General features: G+C 60.4%; 1 protein-coding gene across 2 annotated transcripts in view; it reads left to right on the top strand.

The window, feature by feature from the left end:
* Positions 1-9,260, top strand: part of H6PD (hexose-6-phosphate dehydrogenase/glucose 1-dehydrogenase) — a 29,489-nt gene extending 20,229 nt beyond the window's left edge. For both annotated transcript variants that reach the window (XM_004470598.5, XM_004470597.5), the window contains exons 4-5: positions 694-963; positions 2,590-9,260. In XM_004470598.5, coding sequence (XP_004470655.1) covers positions 694-963; positions 2,590-3,953 — 1,634 coding nt within the window. In that variant the 3' untranslated portion in view covers positions 3,954-9,260. The remainder of the gene's footprint in view (positions 1-693; positions 964-2,589) is intronic.
* The last annotated feature ends 11,948 nt before the right edge of the window (positions 9,261-21,208 follow it).

Raw genomic sequence — 21,208 nt, 5'->3', positions numbered from 1 at the left:
CCCCCCTCGCAGGCCAGGACCCTTCGTGCCCCAGGGCTCTTGCCCTCGAAGCACCCTCCACCTGAAACGCTCTCCCCCTGGATTTTTGCATAGCTGATGTTTCTCACCCTTCAGGTCTCAGAGGGGCCTTTCCAGATTATTCTGTGTAAAGCTGCTCCCCGCCGCCCCACAGTTGCACTTGCACGCTCCCCACTTACCGGGCAGTTATTTACCTCCTCTCTCTCTCCTTTCCTCTCGCCCTTTGCAGCATAAGCTGAGCTTTCTGGGCACATGTGGGCCCCGGGCCGTGGGGTGGCATTCTAAGCCCATTTCATGGCAGGATGCAGAAGCAGAGCCACGGAGGGCATGCCATGTGCCCCCGACCACGCGGCGGTGAAGGGCGCCAGGTCCTCAGCACCACGCTGCAGCCTCCTGCCGTGGCCAGCGCCACGGGAGGGCGACAGGCCTGGATGAGAGCGTTCCCCACGCAGCCCGAGGAGCAGGACGCCGTGGCTCAGAAGGGCGCTCAGTGGAGGGGGGGTCGCCAGCCCCCTTTCCATGGTGAGCTCTGCTCTGGCATTGCTCGGCCTTGTAGGCCCTTTGGACCGGGAGTGAAGATGCCGGGACAAGCAACGCCAGGCGGGGGTCTCAGCGCCCCCCGAGGAAGGCGGCGCCCCGGCCGCTCTTTACCCCTCTCCCCCTCCCCCTGCACAGGCCGCACCAGCTTCTACGAGGAGTATGGCGTCATCCGCGACGTCCTGCAGAACCACCTGACCGAGATGCTCACCCTCGTGGCCATGGAGCTGCCCCACAACGTCAGCAGCGCGGAGGCCGTGCTGCAGCACAAGCTGCGGGTCTTCCGGGCGCTGCGGGAGCTGCAGAGGGGCAGCGCCGTGGTGGGCCAGTACCAGGCGTACAGCGCCCAGGTGCGCGGGGAGCTGCAGAGGCCGGAGAGCTTCCAGAGCCTGACGCCGACCTTCGCAGGTGGGCTCGGCAGCCCTCCCAGCCCGGGGCCTCTCGGTTTGGGCTGGAAAGGCCTGGAGGCGGGGACTCTCACAAGAGGGCGGTGGCCACTGGGCACTTCCCCTGTAGCCTGTGGCCTCCTGACACTTAGCCAGGTCACCCGGGGCCGTCCTCTGGCTGAAGGATGTCCCAGTGGGCTCGTTAGTCCAAGCCCAGGGCCAGCGGTGCTGGGCGTGATTCTTGCCCTCGTGGTGCTCACGTCCAGTCCTAGACGAGGCTGCCCCTGAAGGAGCCAAAGCACAGAGTTGAGGGCACGACCTCCAGGCTGCCAAGGTTGCCCCAGGAGCCGGGGTCACACGGGCCACCCTCACTTGGACACCGCTGCCTGGGCGGGGGCTTCCCCACGCATGTCAGGGCGGACAGTTGGCTGGAAAGACTCAGGGCTCCCTGGCGCTGTTGCACGCATGGCCACGGCCACTTACGCCAGGGACGGCACCCAAGTGCAGAGCCACCGGCCAGAGGAGGAGACCCACTGGGAGAAGCCGGGGGGTCCCGAAGGCGATGCTTCCGCTGTCCTCAGGGAAGCGTTGCCCTCGGTACCTGTGCGTGGCCGTGTGCCCAGAGCTCTGCCCACCCGGGAAGCTCCCCGGGCTTCGGCGCCCAGAGTTCCTGCCAGGGTTTCTTCACACAGGCCTGTGGCGCAGTTCACACGTGTCGTCGCACCCGGCCTCAGACCCCACGCCCTCCCCAGCAGCAGAGGTCGGGCTGCTGTCACCTGCTCCCAGGCCTGCCCTCTAACCACATGCGAGCCCCTCCGGCAACGCCAGGCCCCCCACCAGTTGTCTCATTAGCATAATGAGGGGGCCCCGGGGGGCCAGGAATAGCAAAGACCCATCCATCACTCAGAAAGTTCTAGAGGTGACCCCCCAGGAGCCAAAGATTCCTTTCTGTACAGGCCACAGGGCCGGGCGCAGGTGCCCAGGAGAGCCTCCCTGGACCGGTGCCGAGGCTCAGCTCCCACAGCTGAGAGCCCCACCCCAGGAGAACAACTGTCGAGCTCCAACTGTATGCACATCACCCCATTTAACCCGCACATGCATACACCCCAGGCCCCGAGGCAGGTGCATTTTCTAGCCCATGATGAAAGGCCCAAGGCCACACAGACAGTCCACGGGAAATCCAGGTTGGCAGCTCGTGTCTAGGGTACGGTGAGACTGGCTCATGCCACACGGCGCCCCGCAGTCCTCACCCTGCGGACCACTGCCCCCCCACTCCAGCCCCCGTACCTCCTTGGCTCCAGGCACACCCAGAGCGGGGACACACCAAGAGTCAGCCCTCCCACACTGCCCCCCAGGGACTTTCCCTTTTAGGGTCTAGAGGTCAGAGGCCCAGCCCAGCTCCCCCTGCTCTGGGGACTGACCCAAGGGGCTGCCTCCAAGGAGGCAGATGTCAGCACCGCACGGCCCCAAGGCTGGCTTTCCAGCGCTGGCCGGGTCGGGGAGAAGGAAGGTATGAGCGTAGCGAGGCGAGGGTCTCCAGGGGGCAGTGGGTGCCCAGGGAGGGGGCTCGGGAGCTGTGGGGCCAGAAGCGCGTGTGCCAGCCCCTCCACTGTCTGCTGGAGCGTCACCTGGCTCCCCTGTCGCCCAGGTGTCCTCATCCACATCGACAGCCTCCGCTGGGAGGGCGTCCCGTTCATCCTCATGTCCGGCAAGGCCCTGGATGAGAGAGTGGGCTACGTGCGGGTCTTGTTCAAGAACCAGGCTTGTTGTGTCCAGAGCGAGCCGCGCTGGGGGGCGGGCCAGAGCCAGTGCCTGCCGCGCCAGGTGGTCTTCTACGTGGGGCACGGGGCGCTGGGCAGCCCCGCCGTGCTGGTCAGCCGGAGCCTCTTCCGCCCCTCGCTGCCCTCCAGCAGCTGGCAGGAGCTGCCGGCCCAGCCCGGCCTCCACCTCTTCGGCCGCCCCCTCTCCGATTACTACGCCTACAGCCCCGTGCGGGAGCGGGACGCCTACGCCACCCTCATAGCGCACATCTTCCATGGCCGCAAGGACGCCTTCATCACCACGGAGAACCTGCTGGCCTCCTGGCTCTTCTGGACCCCCTTGCTGGACAGCCTCGCCCACGAGGCCCCACGCCTCTACCCAGGAGGAGCCGAGAACGGGCATCTGTTGGACTTCGAGTTCAGTGGCAGCCAGGTGACCTTTTCCCAGCGGCAGCCAGAGCAGCTGGTCCCTGGCCCGGGCTCTGCCCCGATGCCCAGCGATTTCCAGGTCCTCAGGGCCACATACCGGGAGAACCCGCTGATCTCGGCCTGGCCCGACGAGCTCATCTCTAAGCTGGCCAGCGACATCGAGACCACCGCCGTGCGGGCGGTGCGGCGCTTTGGCGAGTTCCACCTGGCGCTCTCGGGGGGCTCCAGCCCGGTCGCCCTGTTCCAGCAGCTGGCTCAGGGCCACTACAGCTTCCCCTGGGCCCACACGCACCTCTGGCTGGTGGACGAGCGCTGCGTCCCGCTCTCGGACCCCGAGTCCAACTTCCAGGGCCTGCAGGCGCACCTGCTGCAGCACATCAGGGTCCCCCACTACAACATCCACCCCATGCCCGTGCAGCTGCGCCGGCGGCTCTGCGCCGAGGAGGACCAGGGCGCCCGGCTCTACGCCGAGGAGATCGCGGCCCTGGTGACCAACAGCAGCTTCGACCTGGTGCTGCTGGGCATGGGCACCGACGGGCACACGGCCTCGCTCTTCCCCGAGTCGCCCGCCGGCCTGGAGGGCGAGCAGCTGGTGGTGATGACCAGGAGCCCCTCCAGGCCCCACCACCGCATGAGCCTCAGCCTGCCCCTCATCAACCGCGCCAAGAGGGTGGCCGTGCTGGTCATGGGCAGGCTGAAGCGCGAGATCACCCTGCTGGTGAGCCGCGTGGGCCGCGAGCCCCGCAAGTGGCCCATCTCGGGCGTCCTGCCGAGCTCCGGCCAGCTGGTGTGGTACATGGACTATGAGGCGTTTCTGGGCTGAGGGTGCCCTTGCCCTCGGCTGCCTCCCGGGCCCCCAGGAAGCCGACACCCCGGGGCCGGCCCCCAGAGGGCAAAGAGCGAGGCCCTGTCCCCGCCTCCTCCAGTCAGTCCCCGTCCAGTTGGCGGCAGGAGGACGCAGAAACCAGGAGAAACTGTCCCTGCTCCTGAGAGGAGGCCAGCAGGGAGGCCTGCGCCTCAAGGCCCTGGTGCAAGCCTGGCCGCCCTGCAGTGCAAGACGGGGGGCCGGGAAAGCACCACGTCCAGCAGCCGGAGGCAGCAGGCGCGGTTCGAGGGGGGCGGTGGTGGACTGGGGGTCCTCGGCCTCGCTCCTGGGGAAGAAGAGCCTGTGGGGGGAGGGGGGTGGAGGCCTCCCAGGCGCAGCCCCGTGCCAAGCAGGTGCTGGGGGTGCCCAGAGCCCTGAGCCAGACACGGCCTGCGCCCCCCCCCCCGCCCCCTCCCCCCAGGCCCCAACGCTGGCCCCCTCCCCTCCTCGGTGCTGCCTCCGCCTGCTCGTCTTGTGGGTTCCTCTCCTCCACCCTGACAGTGGGTAGCCCCTCCCAGCCCCCTCCCCCCCGTCTTTACTGCCCTTCGGGAACAGCCCAGGCTCTCCCCTGACACATTTTGCTGTTAATCACGTCAGAAAGATGAATGGTTCCAGCACCAGCAGCCAACGCTCGGGCGTTCCAAGGTGTCAGCCGTCCGCGCTGTTGTTTGGAGCTCCCCTTGGGGGGCTCTGGTTCCTCGAGCTCCCCCAAGGAGGCCCCCGCCCCCACTTCTGCCTCTACGACCCCACTGGGCCTAGATGAGACTGTTGCAGGGACGGGCCGTAAGAGGGCCGCTTCCACTGCAGGGGGGCCCCGGGTGGGGGTCTCCACTCTGCAGCCTCTTTGCCTTTACCAGGAACGATCCAGTGATGTCCTTCCCAGATGGTGAATGACCACCAGGGCAAGGGTCGTGATGCCCAGGGCTGCTGGCCCCCCCAGGCTGCTCTGCTCAGGCCAGACAGGGGCCTCCTGGAGGGGCGGCCGCAGCCCCCCGGCACCACGACCTGCTCAGAGCCATAGCCGACTCGTGGCCCCGGCGGCAGGCCACAGCCAGCCCTCCCCCTGCCCGGAACTCCCTGGGGAGCAAACAGGGTGCTCTTGAGAAGCCGTGGACCAGTAAGGCCTGTTTTTCTGAAACCCCCAAGGGGTCTCAGAAATTCTTTTTAAAAAAACAACTCTCAGGATGCATTTCATTTTTATCCCCACTTTCCCCTTAGTCCCCAAGGTCTGACAATACAGAAGTAAGATAGATTTTTCTGTGACCTTCCCCTACGTCATAGTTACACTGTGTACCAGGCGCATACCACGTCTTGAGCTCACAGAGGCTTTCCTTGAATGAGCAGGGACACCACAAAATCTGTTCCTCTTTTGAGTGTTCACACCTTCTTCAGGGCTACAGGCTTACAAGAATTCTTGCTCTCGTTTGGGACGTGTGCCTGTGGACGGGCTGCCTGGTGCTGGGCTCTTCTGTGAAAGGCTCTTGTTAAATTTCTGCTTCTCCAGTGGCCCGGCGCGAACAGAGCGTCTCTGCGCCCAGAGAGCGGGCCTGGGCCGAGCAGGGCCCGCCCCGCGGCGGGCGGGGGTCTCACCGGCTGCGCTGTGGGCGGGCGCGCAGGTGCCCACGCGGGGGCGCTCGTGCACGGCCGCCGGCCCCCAGGTGGCCACACTGGGGCGCTCGTGCACCACCGCCAGGCCCTCCTGGGGCTCAGCCCTCCCTGCCCTCCAGGGGCTCGGGCCCACCTGCCCTCCAGGGGCTCGGCCCCTGCAGCTGTATCACCAGAGGAAAGGGCCTCAGGGGCCCCAGCCTGGCTCGCAGATGAAGGTGGACGGCTCTCGACGTCACCTCTTCTGAGTAATTCTGAGTCACCGCTGGGCCTGGGCCTCGAATGCTCTCTTCTTCCCGAGAAGAGTGTCTTGCCTTTCGTGTGCCCTTTTATCGGGGAAGAGTGTGCATAGGGCATAGGGACAGAGGTGGAAATGCCACCAGTTTCCCTCCCAGGAGACCACGTTGGGAAAATCCTAACAGGCCTCGTTGACGTCCCTCCGCCCCCATCGTGCCCTTCTCCCTCCTCATCCTGCGCTGGGGACGAGAGTCTCATGTCATGAAGGAATTCTTACCCTTGCAGCGCGGTTCCCCCCTACTTGCCAGTTTTCATTAAACATCAGGTGCTGGTAATCCACTAAACTGAGTCTTCCATAGTTTGAAAAGACTTCCCTAGTCCAGTTACAACCAGGAGATGCAGGCCGCACCCGGCGCACCCCAGGACGCCCGCGGCTACCCGCTCTGGGCGGCCTCCTGCCTCGCCTCAAGCCGGGGCTTCGGGGACCCCGGCAGCTGCCTCAGCCCTGCGGGAGCTGGAAGCCCCGCTTTGATCATCGCAAAGGCGGGCGCTGGTGGTGGCAAGGAGGAGCTTGCCTTGGAAGCCGGCGCGTGCTTGTTTAACCCTCACGCAGCCCCGACAGGCCAGTGGTGGGGTGCCCACCCACCCAGGACTTGCACACCGAGCTCCGGCTGCGGCCCTGCAGCAGGCCAGTGGGAGGGGGCGAGCTGAGCGTGGGCCGAGGACCCCAGAGCCAAGCTCCAGGCACCCGCACCTCCTGGGGTGTCCTGGCTTCCCCGCACAGCAGAGCTGCCCTGGCTGGGGCCCCTGGATGGGGAGCCCTGGTGCCCCCGAGCGCCACCGCCTTCGGGAGGCCTCGTCAGCGAGCCTGCGTCACTGGAGCCCGCCTGGCTCCCCTTTGTCGTGGAGAAAGAATTAAGGAACTTTCCAGGTGCTTGGAAGCTAAATTCTGATTTTGAACATGGGAGGCGATTTTCCTGCTAGCCTTGAGTTCAAATAGTCCCACGGTGCGGATTTTCCTATCAGCTCTTTGTGTCCCTGCAGAGCGGGGCCGCCTTATATGCCCCCTCGGGCCCAAGCCCACGGCACCTGCCAAGATTTCACAGCCCAGCTCGCTCAGGCTCTTCCCTCCAGCGTCTTCACCCCATTCCAGGGCTCCGGCCTTAGGCTTCTTGGGGGTTTCCCTCCTGTCACTGCCTTCCAGAGCCCTGAGGCTGGGGTGACAGGGGAAGGAAGTGGGGAGCCTTTGCAGTTCTGCTGAAAAGCAAAGCTTCTGTAAAACCCAGAGAGGCTGTTTCCTAAGCCTCTTTTTTATAGAAAAAAAAATATTGTAGAAAAAAAATTTGTTCCTGAAAACAGAGGCAGCCTCACTCAAGCTGCTTTGCAACGGTTTTCTTTTCTGTCTTAAGCATGCGTGGTCTCCGCAGACCCCCGTGCGCTGGTAGCAGAGCTGCCCCGCGGCGTCTCCCGAAGGGTCAGCAGAGAGCCGAGGGCGAGGGGCTGCTGCCTGCAGGCACCCCTTCCCCCGGCCGGCCTGGAGGCCGCCGGACTTCGTCATTGTTCCCCTCAAGTCCTTCCGCCACCCTCCCTGTGGTCTGGCCTGGGCCTGGAGGTGGCCCTCGATGGGGTACTGACCATTTCCAGGCGGAGAAGGTGGTTCCTCCAGCCTTACCTGCACTTGGAGGCTGCACAGAACCCGGGAGGACACCTGAGCAGGTTGTGAGACCGAGCACAACCCTTGGAGGCTCCGAGCCTTGTGGCCGCGGTACCCCAAGGTGCCCCGCTGGCCCTGGGGGCTCATCCCCGCGGCAGCCCTGCCTGTCCTGGTCCCCCGCCCACTGAGTGGCCTGGCCGCGGGCGGCGGGCTCCGAGGCCCTGTCCCACCTGGCCGGGCCGTCTGGGAGGTTTCCTGTTGCTGTGGTCGCTGTAGGAAGTGGGAACCGCCTCCCTCCCTGCTCCGGGGAGCCCGCCCGGCTCTTCCTGAGCGCCTTGAAGCCAGCGGGGCCTCCTCCGTGGGTGTTCCCAGAGGCCTCACGAGAGCAGATGTCCTGCAGGAAACACCCCGCCGCCGCGATCCGGATCCTCGAGCTCCCCCAGCAGTGCCGGGAGGAGGGCGGGGAGCGAGGAGCCGGGGGGCCTCGCCGCCACGCAAGGTGCAAACCTGTGGGGGCTGTCGGCAGCCCCGGCAGAAGCGGCGGGAGATGGGAAGATGCCGTTCTGAAATTATAGCCCCTCTGGAGGAGGGCGCTCCTTGGAGGAAGCTTCCTCCCCAGCCCACCTTCTGGAGTGCATCTGTTTGCAAACCCGGTCACAGGGCGTGTGCGGGAGAGCCCCTCGGGCTGAACCAGCTGGTGGCTTAGGTTTCCACTTGTTTTTAAGAAAAAAATGTGCAAGGCTTTATTTTTATAATCTTTGAACAGGGAGGCCTTTCCACTTTCTGAATCAAAATCCAGAAGCCACAAAGTGAAGACCAATGAATGTAATTACTTTTGATTTAAAATTTGCAAGTATTTTTTAAAAGCATCGTGAAAAGGCACAGGACAAGCAACAACCACAGACACAGCATTGACAACACACACAACAATCAAAAGGCTCAGCTACTGAGCACATTCAGAAAGCTCTTACAAGTTAATATGAAAAGTACCAGTGACCAGGTACAAGAAATGGGCCAAGAACTGGATCAGCGCGTTTTCTGCTCCTTTTGATCCCGAGGACGATCTCTGCCTGCACCCCTGGCCTTGCTCCCAGGGGTGTGAGGGGAGGCCCCACGTCCTCCCGGGGTGGGGAGGGGTTCATGCACCTCCACTAGCTGCAGTCTCCACGGGGTGGGGGTGGCCAGGACTTGGCCTGGGAGTAGCCTGTAAACTGCCGTCACGCCCACTTGCGTCTGGTCCCAGTGGCTCCCAGTGGGAGGCTGGAAGTGGCAGTGGTAAAACCTTAGGCCGTGCAGCGGGGTGCGAGGAGAGGACGGGCGCTCGTTTCCTGGGGTGCGGCCTCTGCAGCCTGGAACCCCCCCAGGAGCCAGGGTGGGAGCAGGGCGCGCACCTCGGCCGCGTCTCATGGCAAGGGTCGCCGTCCTGGCTGGGAAAGGTCAGGTTGGTGCGTGCTTCAGAGCTGCTGCCCCCAGGAGCCCCGGGGCGCCGCGGCCCTGGCCTCGCGCACGCCTGAGTCCCGCCGTGCGTCCTGAAAACGCAGAGTCCTGGGCTCCTTGGGGGCCGGGAGAAGAGGGAGGGCGCGCCTGCCGCTCCCCTGCAGGGCGGTGGCCCTGGCTGAGGCGGCCCGAGCCCACTATTCTCCTCCCCGAGACACTGCTGCGGGGTCTGAAGACACCTCGTGGCGAGACGCCCAGTGCAGTTTTAACATGACTTTTCCTGCGTCACATGTCAAATTTATTTTTTAAACAATAAAACCGTTTTGCCAAAATTTATGCTTTAATTCTTTGGGCAAGGAAATGTCATGGCTCGCGGCCTCAGCCTGCGTGTGTCCTTGGAGGACGGGGACAGGTGGCAGAAGGGTCCCAGGTCATGGGGGGTTCTGAGCAAACCTGCCGGATTCTCTTGGCCCCCGGCCCGCGCGGCCTCGTGGGACAGACGCGATGGGTGAGCCGATGGGGCGTCATCATCCCCCAGCAGACACAACAGCTGTCTCCCGGCTTTCCTGGCAGCCCCCCGGCTGGGGGGACCTCTCCCGAGGGGAGTCCCCTGTCGTGGTACCTGGGAAGGAGCACCTCCTGATGCCGTGGCTTCTCTGCGCTCAGTCCCCTGCCTGCTTCCCGCCTCCAAGTGAGTCGTGCTCCCGGGAAGCTGAGGGTTTGGGGGAGTCACCTAAAACTGGGGCCGTGAGGGGGTCCAGGAGCTGGAGGTTGGTGCAGGAGCCAGGGATTTGCTGGTTGTCCCGTAACAGCACGTAGGCAGGGCCCCAATAGGTTTGGCAACAGGAGTGGCACGCACGTCCTGCAGAGGCCAGGTGGGCTGGGACCCCACTGCAGAGGTGGCAGGGACGGAGCGGAAGGCGGCTGCGAGCCCCGGGGCACGCAGGGAGCACGTGGGTGGTGAACGAAGGCCACAGAGCCCGGGTCCCAGGGCTCGAGTGTCCCCTCTGTCCGGGAAGCACACGGGACGCGCTCCAGCACTGGGGGGGAAACACGGTCCGTGTCCCGCGTCCCCGGCTCGAGGGCCACCAGCTCTGCTGTCCTCGCAGAAACCCTGGGCAAGGTGGACTGGCCGCCTCCCCAGCGTGAGACCGCGACCCCCACTAGTGTCCGTGGAGGCAGCACTGGGGCACGATTTGGCCACGCCCCCTGATGTTTCGCGAGGCGCCAGCCTGTACTTGCGTCTTGGGGGGTTTCAAGTGCAGGGGGCAGCGTGGCCAGACCGGGCCAGTGAGGGCGTCACGTGCCACCCGAGGACCTAGCCTCCGCAGAGCCTCCCGGCCTCTGTCTCCTCGCGGGCTGCTGGTTCCCAGGCACCATGCCCTGCGGCGGGTGCGAGTCAGTGAATGAATGAATGAGTGAATGAATGAATGAGCGAATGAACAGCAATCACTACAGCCGCTGTTGGCGGCAGCTGTGGGGGGTCTGGGGTGGTCCCGGTGTCCTCAGCCACAGCTCATCCGAGATTTGTCACAGGCTTGGGTGCCCTGGGCCCCGGGTCAGGACGCTGCGCCCTCGCCGCCAGGAGCTGCGCTCACGTCTCCTGGGTGACCTGGGAGGCCGCCCCAGCTCTGCCCTTGCTCGTGACCCGAGGCTGTCACCACGAGAAGCTCAGAGAGGATCACACGCAGTCCTGGGGCCGCGGGTGCGGGGAGGGGTAGGAGTTCGGCCGGGGGCACGAGGACTGTAGGGTGCGGCCGACAGGCTCCGAGAGGTTCCTGGCGGGGCCCGCGGGGCGCCTGCGCCGGCGTTTCCTCTAGGGGAGGTGGGTGGCAAACGCCGGGCTCCTACTTGCCGAGGGGCCGGGCTGGGGGTCCAGTGGGACAGGAAGGTGAGGACTGGCCCCACGCCCGATGGTTTCTCCGCTTGCCATAGGGGACAGCAAGGCCGGGGGGTCGGCACCCCCTGCTGGACGGGGCAGCAGGACGGGGACTGCCCAGCCTTCTTGGCCGCTCTGCCTTCAGGAGGTGTTTGCTGCAGCCCCTTCCGTCCCCCACCCCACGCCCCTGGCTGGTGAAAACCCATCATCACATTTTGTGTATATATATATATATTAAGATTTATTTACCTTCCTCCCCTCCCCTCCTCCCGCCCTGCTGTTTTTTGCTGTCTGTGTTGTCTTCTCATTTTCTCTCCTCTAGGATTTACTGGGATTCGATCTGGTTTCTGCGGTGCTTCACCTTGACTCTCCCCTTGTCTCTCTTTCGATGCATCCTCATCTTGCTGCGTGACTCACTTGCACAGGCGCTGGCTTACCACGCGGGCACTTGCGCAGGCACTGGCTCACTGCACAGGCACGCTTTCTCTTCTTCTGTTTCACTAGCAGGCCCCAGAGATCGAACCCAGGTCCTCCCATATGGCAGGCAGAAGCTCTACCACTAAGTCACATTCCACTTCTCACATTTTGTATGTTTTTGAAGAACTCTTGGGGAAAGAAAATCATAAAATCCAGCCCATGCGACCACTTGGGATCTCCCTGCTGCTTCTCAAGCCTTTATTTTTCACTGGGAAAAAAATAAAAGTACAAAGAAGAGTCAATGAATCCCAGTAGAACACCTGCACTCAGCCCTCATCATTGGAAGACCTTTGCATATTTGCTTTTTCCTAAGAAAAAAAAATCACTAATATTTTTGTACAAATGATGCATGCTTGCTATAAATGAATTCAAATATGTTGAAAAGTAAACAAACAAATGTAAAGCAAAAAAAAAAAAAACCAACCCAATAAACACTGTAGTCCCACCTCCCAGAAACTAGCCTTAGTCATATCAGGTGCACACAAATAGAAGGGATAAAAATATTTTATAGAAACAGGATCCTTCTCTTGATGCTATTTTTAATTTTTATAGCACATTAACACTTTTGTTTGAAACTCAAGGAATTGCTGAATTTCAAATAAGATCTGTCAGGTTAGAAACGTATGAAAAATATTAAGAGGTTTGAGTCTAATGGTTTGGTTTTTTAAAAAAGATTTATTTGTTTATTTATTCCCCACCCACCCCCCTCGTTGTCTGCTCTCTGTGTCCATCTGCTGTGTGTTCTGTGTTTCTGCTTGTCTTCTCTTTAGGTGGCACCAGGAACCGATCCTGGGACCTTCTGGAGTAGGTGAGAGGCACACAATCTCTTGCACCACCTCAGGTCCCTGGCTGCTGTGTCTCTTATTGTCTCTCCTCTGTCTCTTTTTGTTGTCATCTTGCTGTGCCAGCTTCTGCTTGGGCCAGCTTGCCCTCACCAAGAGGCCCCAGGAATCGAACCCTGGACCTCCCATATGATAGACGGGAGCCCAGTAGCTTGAGCCACGTCCACTTCCCCGTGATCGTTTTTAACATGGATTTTAACTCCACGCTTCAATGTCGGTTGGGGCTGTCTTGCCTTTGACAGGGGTAGATCTTGACTTCCTCACAGCTCCCATCACCCATCTCCCAACTCTGGATTTTTGTAGGCTACATCATTTTTATCTAGCCATTGTCCAGGATTCTTAATCCTTCCTTCTTTGTTGGTCTGTGGTCCAATTTTTTTTCACATTATTTACATCAGAAACCACTAGGACAGTGGCATTTTTCACAATTACTAGTATAAATTAATGACTATTTAGTCAACAGGTTTTAAAAGTCCACCATTTTACAGTAAAGGAACACCACCTGTCCCTGAGCGAGTGGGGCACAGGTGGACTCAAGTGGCCCAGCCAAGGTGTGTCTCTCCCTGCTCGACCCAGCAGTGCCCGGCTGCGTCGGGGCCCCTGCTGCTGGCGAGCAGGCTTGGTCTGGAGGACGGCAGTGTCCCAGTGTGGACTCATCGCTGACCGTGTTTGCACCCTGCATCTGGGCTCGAGGTCCTGCAGCACGACGCGTGGAGGGCGACGCCGAGGGGCCGTCACACGAGCTCCGTGGAGGGAGCCTGCGCGTGGGCTGCGGCGGTCCCTTGAAGGCTGCCACGGCCCGCAGGCTTCCAGGGCTGCAGCCACCTGTTGGTCCTCGTCGGCGCTCAGGTTGATGTGCAGCTGCTACCTCCCCTCCTCCCACCCTCGTCTACGTCCACCCCACAATTCAATCTCCCAGAGCCGGGCTCCGCGGAACGCCAACTCCCACCCATGGCGGAGAGAACTGCTCCTGCGCCAACGTGTTTTGATGGAAGCGTGCGATTTTTGTACCGATTTAAATCAGTGAGGAAGTGCCTCCTTTCTGCCAACCCGCTCTTCAAGCATACTTCAACACGAAACTAGATGTTTTCATAGGCACACTGTAATTTTAGAATCACTTTAACGTGATCTGGCCAAAATTGCCTTTTGCTACATCATATGGCACTAAAAGTCCTGACTGTGGACAAGGAAGATCCTTTTTCCTCTGGATGAGGCATCTTTGGACAAAACTCACATCTTGGGAAGCAGATTTGACTCAACGGATAGAGCATCTGTCTACCACATGGGAGGTCCAAGGTTCAAACCCCGGGCCTCCTTGACCCGTGTGGAGCTGGCCCACGCGCAGTGCTGATGCATGCAAGGAGTGCCAGGCCACGCAGGGGTGTCCCTCGCTTAGAGGAACCCCACGTGCAAAGAGTGAGCCCTGTAAGGAGAGCCGCCCCTCGCGAAAAAAAAAGTACAGCCTGCCCAGGGTGGTGCTGCACACACAGAGAGCTGACGCAGCAAGGTGACGCAACAAAGAGAGACACAGGTTCCGGATGTCACTGACAAGAATACAAGCGGACACAGAAGAACACACAGCGAATGGATACAGAGAGCAGACAACTGGGGGTGGCGGGGGGAGGGAAGGGGAGAGAAATAAGTAAAAAATAAATCTTTAAAAAACAAACAAATAAAAAAACCAAAACTCTCATCTCCTATCAACAACTTCAGAGGGAAAAACCCTTGAGGATCATCGACACGCATGCCTCCAGGGACTCCATTTGCCTCCAGAGGACAGGTCCTGACACCCCACAGAAACCGTGCTAGGACTACCCCCTGCCCCCCAAAATCAAGGGCCCGGCGAGCCAACCTACCCCTCCTTTTTGTCTTGGGCACTGCTCTCCAATTTTGCCAGCTGTCTTAGTCAGCCAAAGGGGTGATGCAAAGTACCAGAAATCTGCTGCGTTTTACAAAGGGCATTTATTTGGGGTAGGAGCTTACAGTGACCAGGCCATAAACCATAAGTTACTTCCCTCACCAAAGTCTGTTGCCACGTGTTTCTAGTCATGAAGTTGTTTCAGAAGCAAATAATCCTCCAAGAAATCCACGGCGAGGGGCACGTTTACAGCCAGGGTTTGCAGGGGGGCCGCTGGAACGGCCACCCGGGTCGGAGGGCAGCGCAGGGAGGGTGGCGCCGCGGGGAACGGCGAGGGGCGCCCCGTGCGCGCAGAGCGAGCACGACTCTAACGTTAGCCTCACTTGGCCCCACGGAGCCAGCGGCCAAAGGGGCTCAGCCTGGAGACGCCGAGGCCAGCCGCGCCCCGTTCTCCCGCACCGGGATTCCTGCGTGCGTCCTGGCTTACGTGCTGCGTGGGTCTTCACAGGCTCCTGGGACGCAGCGGCCTGGCAGGCGCAGACGTCGCTCCAAGCCTCTGGGAAGCCACAGGGCCCTCGGGGACGGGGACCGCGGGACAGGGAGGCAGGCTCTGGGCTGGGGTCCGGCCCCAGTACCCCCTCGGGGGGCCCTGGCACACACCCCTCCCACCCTGCCCGGGCGCGCCCTTGGTGGAGGTGCCTGAGGCAGGACCCCCGCGACTCCGAGAGCAGGCTGCGGGTCCTCCCCGCTCGCTCCCCGCAGTGGCCCCACCAAGGGGCTCGGCTCTGGGGACGCCTGTCCCCCTCCCTCCAGACCCCCAGAGCTCCCTCGGCAGCTCCCTCGGAGGCGCCCCTAACCTGGCCCAGTCCACGTGGGGCTGAAGGAAGGCATGTGGGTGTGAGCGGGTGTGAGCAGGTGTAAGCGGGTGTGAGTGGGAGCAAGCAGGTGTAGGTAGGTGGGTGTGAGCAGGTGTAAGTGGGAGTGAGGGTGTAAGCAGGTGTGAGTGGGAGCGAGCAGGTGTAGGTGGGGGTGAGCAGGTGTAAGTGAGTGTGAGAGCAGAGTGGGAGAGGGTGTGAGCAGGTGTAAGCAGGTGGGAGTGAAAGTGAATGGGAGCGAGTGGGTGTGAGCAGGTATGAGCAGGTGCAAGCGGGCATAGAGCAGGTGTGAGTAGATGTGAGCAGGTGTAAGTGGGTATGAGCAGGAGCAAGTAGTGGGAACAGATGTGAGTGGGTGTGAGCGGATGTGAGCGGCTGTAAGTGGGCGTGAGCAGGAGCAAGTCGGTGTGAGCGGGTGGCCACCGAGGGAGGGAGGCCCCAGCCCTGGCAGCCCGCAGAGGCCACGCTCCGGCGCCCGGACCCCTGGACTGTAGGTTCCAGAAATACCGCTCGTTGCCCCAGGGAGGCAGCTGAACACACCTGCGCCAGTGTGCCCTGCGCTCAAGGCTCCGCAGGGCAGCGGTCACGCATTCAGCCACCGCTTAGCCACGCTGGACCCTAGAGAGAAAGGGGAGCCCCATGGGTCCTGACCCCGACCTCACAGTGCACCGGGCTGGGGGGCGGTGCGGGGCCCTTGCAGCTTTCCTCCCAGCACCCCTTTCCTCTGGTCCCAGCTCCCACCCCCTCTCCATGGGCTGACCCCTTTCTTTAGGCTTCCAGGGCTTTCCCCCCAGATGGACCCTTCAAGCCCAGGAGGTGGGAGCAACCCCCCTGCCCAACCCCCCCCACCCCCCACCGGTTCAGCAGCCTCGGGGGCTGTCGCCTGCCGTGTCCCTGTGCATCCGTGTCTCTGTAAAGAGACCCTTTCTGAACGGTCCTCAGATCACCTGGTTTGTGGGCACCGTCTGTTTCCACGGAACCTGCCATTTCTCCGCCTCCACCGCAGGGCTGTGGGTGCCTGCGGCTAGGCCTGCCTCGCCGGCGGCTGGAAGCCGAGGAGACTAACCCCAGAGGCTCGCCCTTGCCTGCCCCAGCTACGTGAACCAATCAACCCTTATTTTCCAACTTAGGCTAACTTGGGTTTTTGTCATTTACAGAGGGTCTGAGATCATACCGTAGACAGACGGTATTAGAAGGTATTAGGTATGCGGTATTAGAAAAGTGACAGGGAAGGCGAGAGGGAGGCCCAGGGGCAGAGCCCTGAGGGCTTCCTGGAGGAAGAGGTGCTGAGTTGTGCCTTCAGCAAGGAGCAGACAGGAGAAGGCAGTGGGGTGGAAGTGAGGGATCCCGGCAGGGGCCAGAAGTGGGTGCAGTGGGGCACGGCGTGCAGTCCCAGGCTGCTTCTCAAACTGGGCCCCCACAGAGAGTGGGGCGACTGAAGCCACAGGGCAAACAGGGCTTCATCTCATCAAGCAAAAACTACTCCCAGATTTGCAGGGAAAATGTTACTGTGCTGGAACAAAAGGAGCAGAACAGCCACGGCCTCCTCCATCAGATAGAAAGCGCGGGCCTTCAGAGATCCTCCCGCTCGGGGCCTCCGGGGGAGAAGGTTGAGGGTCCTGCATGGACCCTGGGGGACCATCAGGGGATTTTTAACAGGGGAGGGGCCAGTCGGGATGAGCTGCTGTGTGAACACTCAGCAAGCTGAGGCGTGGGTGAGTGGCCAAACCTCGCCACCCCTGGAGTCATTCAGTCATTCATTCGACAAATAGCAGTCGAGTGCCAGGCCCTGTTCCAGTGCTGAGGACATAGCTGTGAACCAGAGAGGCAATTACCCCAAACTGTCACGTGTCTGCTGCCAAAGCAGCCGGGCGAGGACAGCCCCGATCTCCACGGCTCCCTGCCCGGTACCCAGTCAGCGCTCGGTAAATGCTTACTGACAGTCGTGCTTTCCAGGACCCCCGTCAAAGGACCAAGTGTGTGTGCAGGTGGGAGGCTCCTTCCATGCGTTTCCCAGCAGCAGCAGGGGCCGCCGCTGTCCTCGCGCCCAGCGCTGGCGCCTCCTGGGTGCGCCGTGCCATGTGCTGCCCACACAGTCCCGCGCCCACTGGCAGAGGCTCCTGCCTAGAGCAGCTTCCTGGCAGGCCCCAGGCCCTGGCCTAAACCCGCCAGCGAGGCTCGCCCTCGCCCGCCTCGTGCTTCCCGCTCGCTCTGCGGGAGCAGCGAGCAGCCACCCAGGGTCCCCACTGTCCTCGGCCTTTCGAGGACGCCCGGAAGCTTCAGGATGGGCTCGGGAGCCGCAGCGATGTGGGTTCAAATCCCGGCCCTGCTGCTCAGCCAGCAGGCAGCGTGGGGCGACTTTGCCGCCATGAGCTTTGGTTTCCTCCTCCGGAAACTGATACTAAGCCCTGCTTTCCAGGAAGGAGGCGCAAAGCTGGGGTTTCGGCGTGGGTCCCCACTCCCGGCGGGCTTGGGCCACATGTGGGACGTGACTCACAGTCCCGTGTGCCTTTGTCTTATGCAGGACGTCTAAGCCCCACTCCGCCTCTTGCCAGGGAGTCAAGCAGCCCACAAGGAGTGCTTGACTGTCTCAGATGCTGGGAGGGGACAGGGGACGGGGAGCAGCCGGGCTAGGGGGTGGGGGGAGCCGTGCTGCTGCGGGCCGGGGCAGGGTGTCAGAGAAGCTGGCCATCGGGCTGGCAGTTGTGTTCAGTAAACGCCCATGGGCCCAGTTCACATCATTCCACTGGGGTATAGAGCACCCTGCATTGGGGCAAACCAGCAGCGGGACAGAAAGGACTCTGGAGGCGGCACTTGACAGGGACCCAGGCGATCACAACCCAGCACGGCCTGAGCCTGGACTGCATCACAGAAGGCTTCCTGGAGGAAGGGATGCTCCCGCTGGAAGCTGACAGCTGTGTGACGTGGCACCGGCCTCCTCCCCTCTCTGGACCTTGGCCTCAGCATCCACCAGCTGAGGAGGCGGGAGCTGCGCTCTCTGATGTACCCTTCTCAGAGAGCGCTTTGAGGGTGGGGGTCACAGGTGCGGGCGGGTGTCCAGCGAAGCCGCGCCCCGCAGCCCAGGCCCTGCTCGGCCTGGCTCCCCCGTCATCCTGGGCTCTGCTGCCCGCACGCCCCACCTCCCGAGCCCCCGCGCCCCGGAGCCCCCCCCAGCCTTTGCTGCGCCTTGCCCTGCCCGTCCTGGCTGGCCCAGGAGACAACCGGGCACAGGTGCGCTGCAGCGGCCCGCGCCTGGCCTCCTTGGGCCCGGCCACCCCGAGAGCCGCAGGTTGACATCGCAGTGACTGCCCCCGCTTCGGGTCCCCGCTGCAGGGTCTCCAGATGCGGCCCTGATGGGCTCAGCCCCTGCCTGGCAAGTGCCAGCTCCTGGGTGGTCTAGTGTCAGGATGAAATCCAGAGAGGCCATAAGGAGCCCGGGTTCAAATTGCCACCAATTTCCTGAAAGTTCCTTGTGGAGCTCCAGACAAACCCACTGGCTGAGGGGGCGCAAAGCAGACCCCTGGCTGAAAACCAGCTGTCAGCCTCTGTCCCCCACGCCCTGGGGGCAGAGGCGCCTGCTCCCTCCCTGTGGCCTCATTCTAATGCCACAGGCGGGGTCAGCCGCCACCGCCCACGGCCAGGCCTGTGCAAAGGAAGCCGCTTCTTAGCTGGCACCTAAAGATATTTATTTGTGATTTGTCTTTAAATAGAAAGGACATTCAACTCGCCACCCAGGCCTCCTGGGGAGCCCCCTGGGGGCCTCCCCCCCAGCGGTGTGGCCCTCAGGGGGTGGAGCAGTGACGGGTGGGGGCCGGCAGGGGGCTGGGGAGGGCGGGGAGGGGGCTGCCTGGCACTTGGCAGACCCAACCCCCCAGCCCAACACCCGGAGACGGGCCTCGATCAAAGCGCGAGTGTCCGTGGCCCAAATAAATCAGGGGACGAGGACCCAGGGCGAGCAGACAGCCCGTGAGCCGAGGAGGCACAGAGGGGCGCCCCAGGGCCTCGGCCAGCGGGCCCACCTGCTTATAATATAGCCTGTGCATAAATTCAAAATCGTTTCCAAGTGTACCTAGTCTCTAGAAATCCAAATAAATGATATAGGCCCTACAGTCTTTGAATGTTCAAAAGGATGTAAGACTGAATGTGTATTCAAGGTTGCATCCAGATGAAACGTGGAGGACATGCTAAATCGAAGCTGGCTTGGAATGTGGGGAATATGTGTTAAATCAAGCTTACCTGGAGGAAACAACCTATCTAATACTCAGATAAAAGACTTGAAGAAACTAACAAAAAGTCTTTTTGCATACAAGCACCGTTTGTCTCCCTACTCTTATTTCCTCTGTATAAAAGGGACAGAAAAATTCTATTTGGGGCTCGGTTTTTATTAGGACAGGAGTCCACAGCGTCCAGCAGGTCGAAATAAATCAACTTCCTTCTCAGAGTTTTCGTGTCCTGGCCTTCGATACCGCGTACATCCCACTTCTCTACAACACTCACTGCCCTTGCCTTCCCCCAGAATCCTCCATGGCCCGAGCTCCAGCGGCAAGAGGCGGTGGACGGTGGCCCGGGCAGGAGCTCTGTCCCTGGGGCTGTTCCCGGGGCCCCCACCGTGGGAAGAGCCAATGGGAGCTCTAGAGGGAGAGCCTGTGCCCTGCCGGGAACCACAGCAAGAGAAGGAGCAGACGTGGGCAGCTCTGGGCAGATGCCCAGAGCCTGGGGAGAGGGTGGCCCTGGGAGAGGGCTGGGGGTTCCTTGAATTCCTCTTCTCCACTGGGCTTTCATTTTAATCAAAACAGTACATGCCAACAGTTTTTACAAACCAGAGTGCTCCAAACCCCAGCAGTTTCCTGCCCAAATACCCCTCCCTGTGCTCTATTCCTACACCAAGAGGTGACAGCTTGTGATTCTTTTTGGCTGTTTCTTCTGATATTTACGGCCATATTTCTCAATATACTACTTACACTATTATTCCTTTTTTTAAAAATTCAGTTTTAAGACACTACCTAAAAGTCTTAAAAATGTATGAGGCTAGGTAGAATAGTGGCTAAGGTGCTTGCTCTTAACCCAGATTTGTGAGGTTCAAATCCTGGCTGCATCTCTTACTAGCTGGGCAATTCTGACCAAGTTACTTCTCATGTTTGTGACTCAGTTCCTTTATCTATAATATGGGATAAAAGCACTTACCTCATAGGGCTCATGTGAGGATTAAATGAGTTAATGCATGCCGTTGTTTGTTCCCAAGGGTTGGCTGCTATTATTATTGAATTCTATCTTGAGAGGTAAGGATTCACACTTTTCCTCCAACACATTGCTATATCACAATTTTTGGTTAAAACAATATTCAATATGTCCTTATTAAGACTATATGAATCGGGAAGCAGACTTGGCCCAGTGGTTAGGGCGTCCGTCTACCACATGGGAGGTCCACGGTTCAAACCCCGGGCCTCCTTGACCCGTGTGGAGCTGGCCCATGCACAGTGCTGACGCGCGCAAGGAGTGCCCTGCCATTTGGGGTGCCCCCGCGTAGGGGAGCCCCACGCGCAAGGAGTGCGCCCGTGAGGAGAGTCGCCCAGCGCAAAAGAAAGTGCAGCCTGCCCAGGAATGGCGCCACAAACACAGAGAGCTGACACAGCAAGATGACATAACAAGAAGAAACACAGATTCCCATGCTGTTGACAACAATGGACGCAGACGAAAAGAAGAACATGCAGCAAATGGACACAGAGAACAGACAACTGGGGGGGGGGGGACGTGGGAAGGGGAGAGAAATAAATAAAAAATAAATCTTAAAAAAAAAAAACTATATAAATAGTCTTTTATAAATAGTGTCTCCAACTCAGCCATATAGTGTACTATGTTTACATTTCCTTTCTGGTATTTGTTTTCTTTCTTTTCTTCCTGTAGTTAGATATTGTTTTCTGTATTAGTCTGCCAAAGGGCTGCTAATGCAAAGTACCAGAAATCTTTTGGCATTTATAAAAGGTATTTATTTGGGGTAAAGGCTTACACATACAAGGCCTAAAGCAGGGGTTCTTAACCAGGGGTCCACGGATCCCCAAAGGGTTTGTGGAAAGATTTCAGGGGTCCATGAGCTTGAATTGAAAAAAAATCAACTTATTAGCTTTATTTTCTCTGACCTCTAACTGAAATCTAGCATTTCCTTCACTTATGAATGTATGCAATAAATAAATTATAGAAGTATTCATTCCCCCTGACTGACAAAAGGGTCTATGGAAAGAAAAAGGTTAAGAACTCCTGCCCTAGGAAAGTTGATTTGGCCCAACAGATAGGGCATCTACCTACCACATGGGAGGTCCAAGGTTCAAACCCCGGGCCTCCTGACCCATGT

This window comes from Dasypus novemcinctus, chromosome 9 (assembly GCF_030445035.2).
Source record: "Dasypus novemcinctus isolate mDasNov1 chromosome 9, mDasNov1.1.hap2, whole genome shotgun sequence".
NCBI classification, from domain to species: domain Eukaryota; kingdom Metazoa; phylum Chordata; class Mammalia; order Cingulata; family Dasypodidae; genus Dasypus; species Dasypus novemcinctus.
The sequence above is the reverse complement of the archived record's forward strand: the minus strand, read 5'-3'. Positions and strand labels throughout refer to the sequence as shown.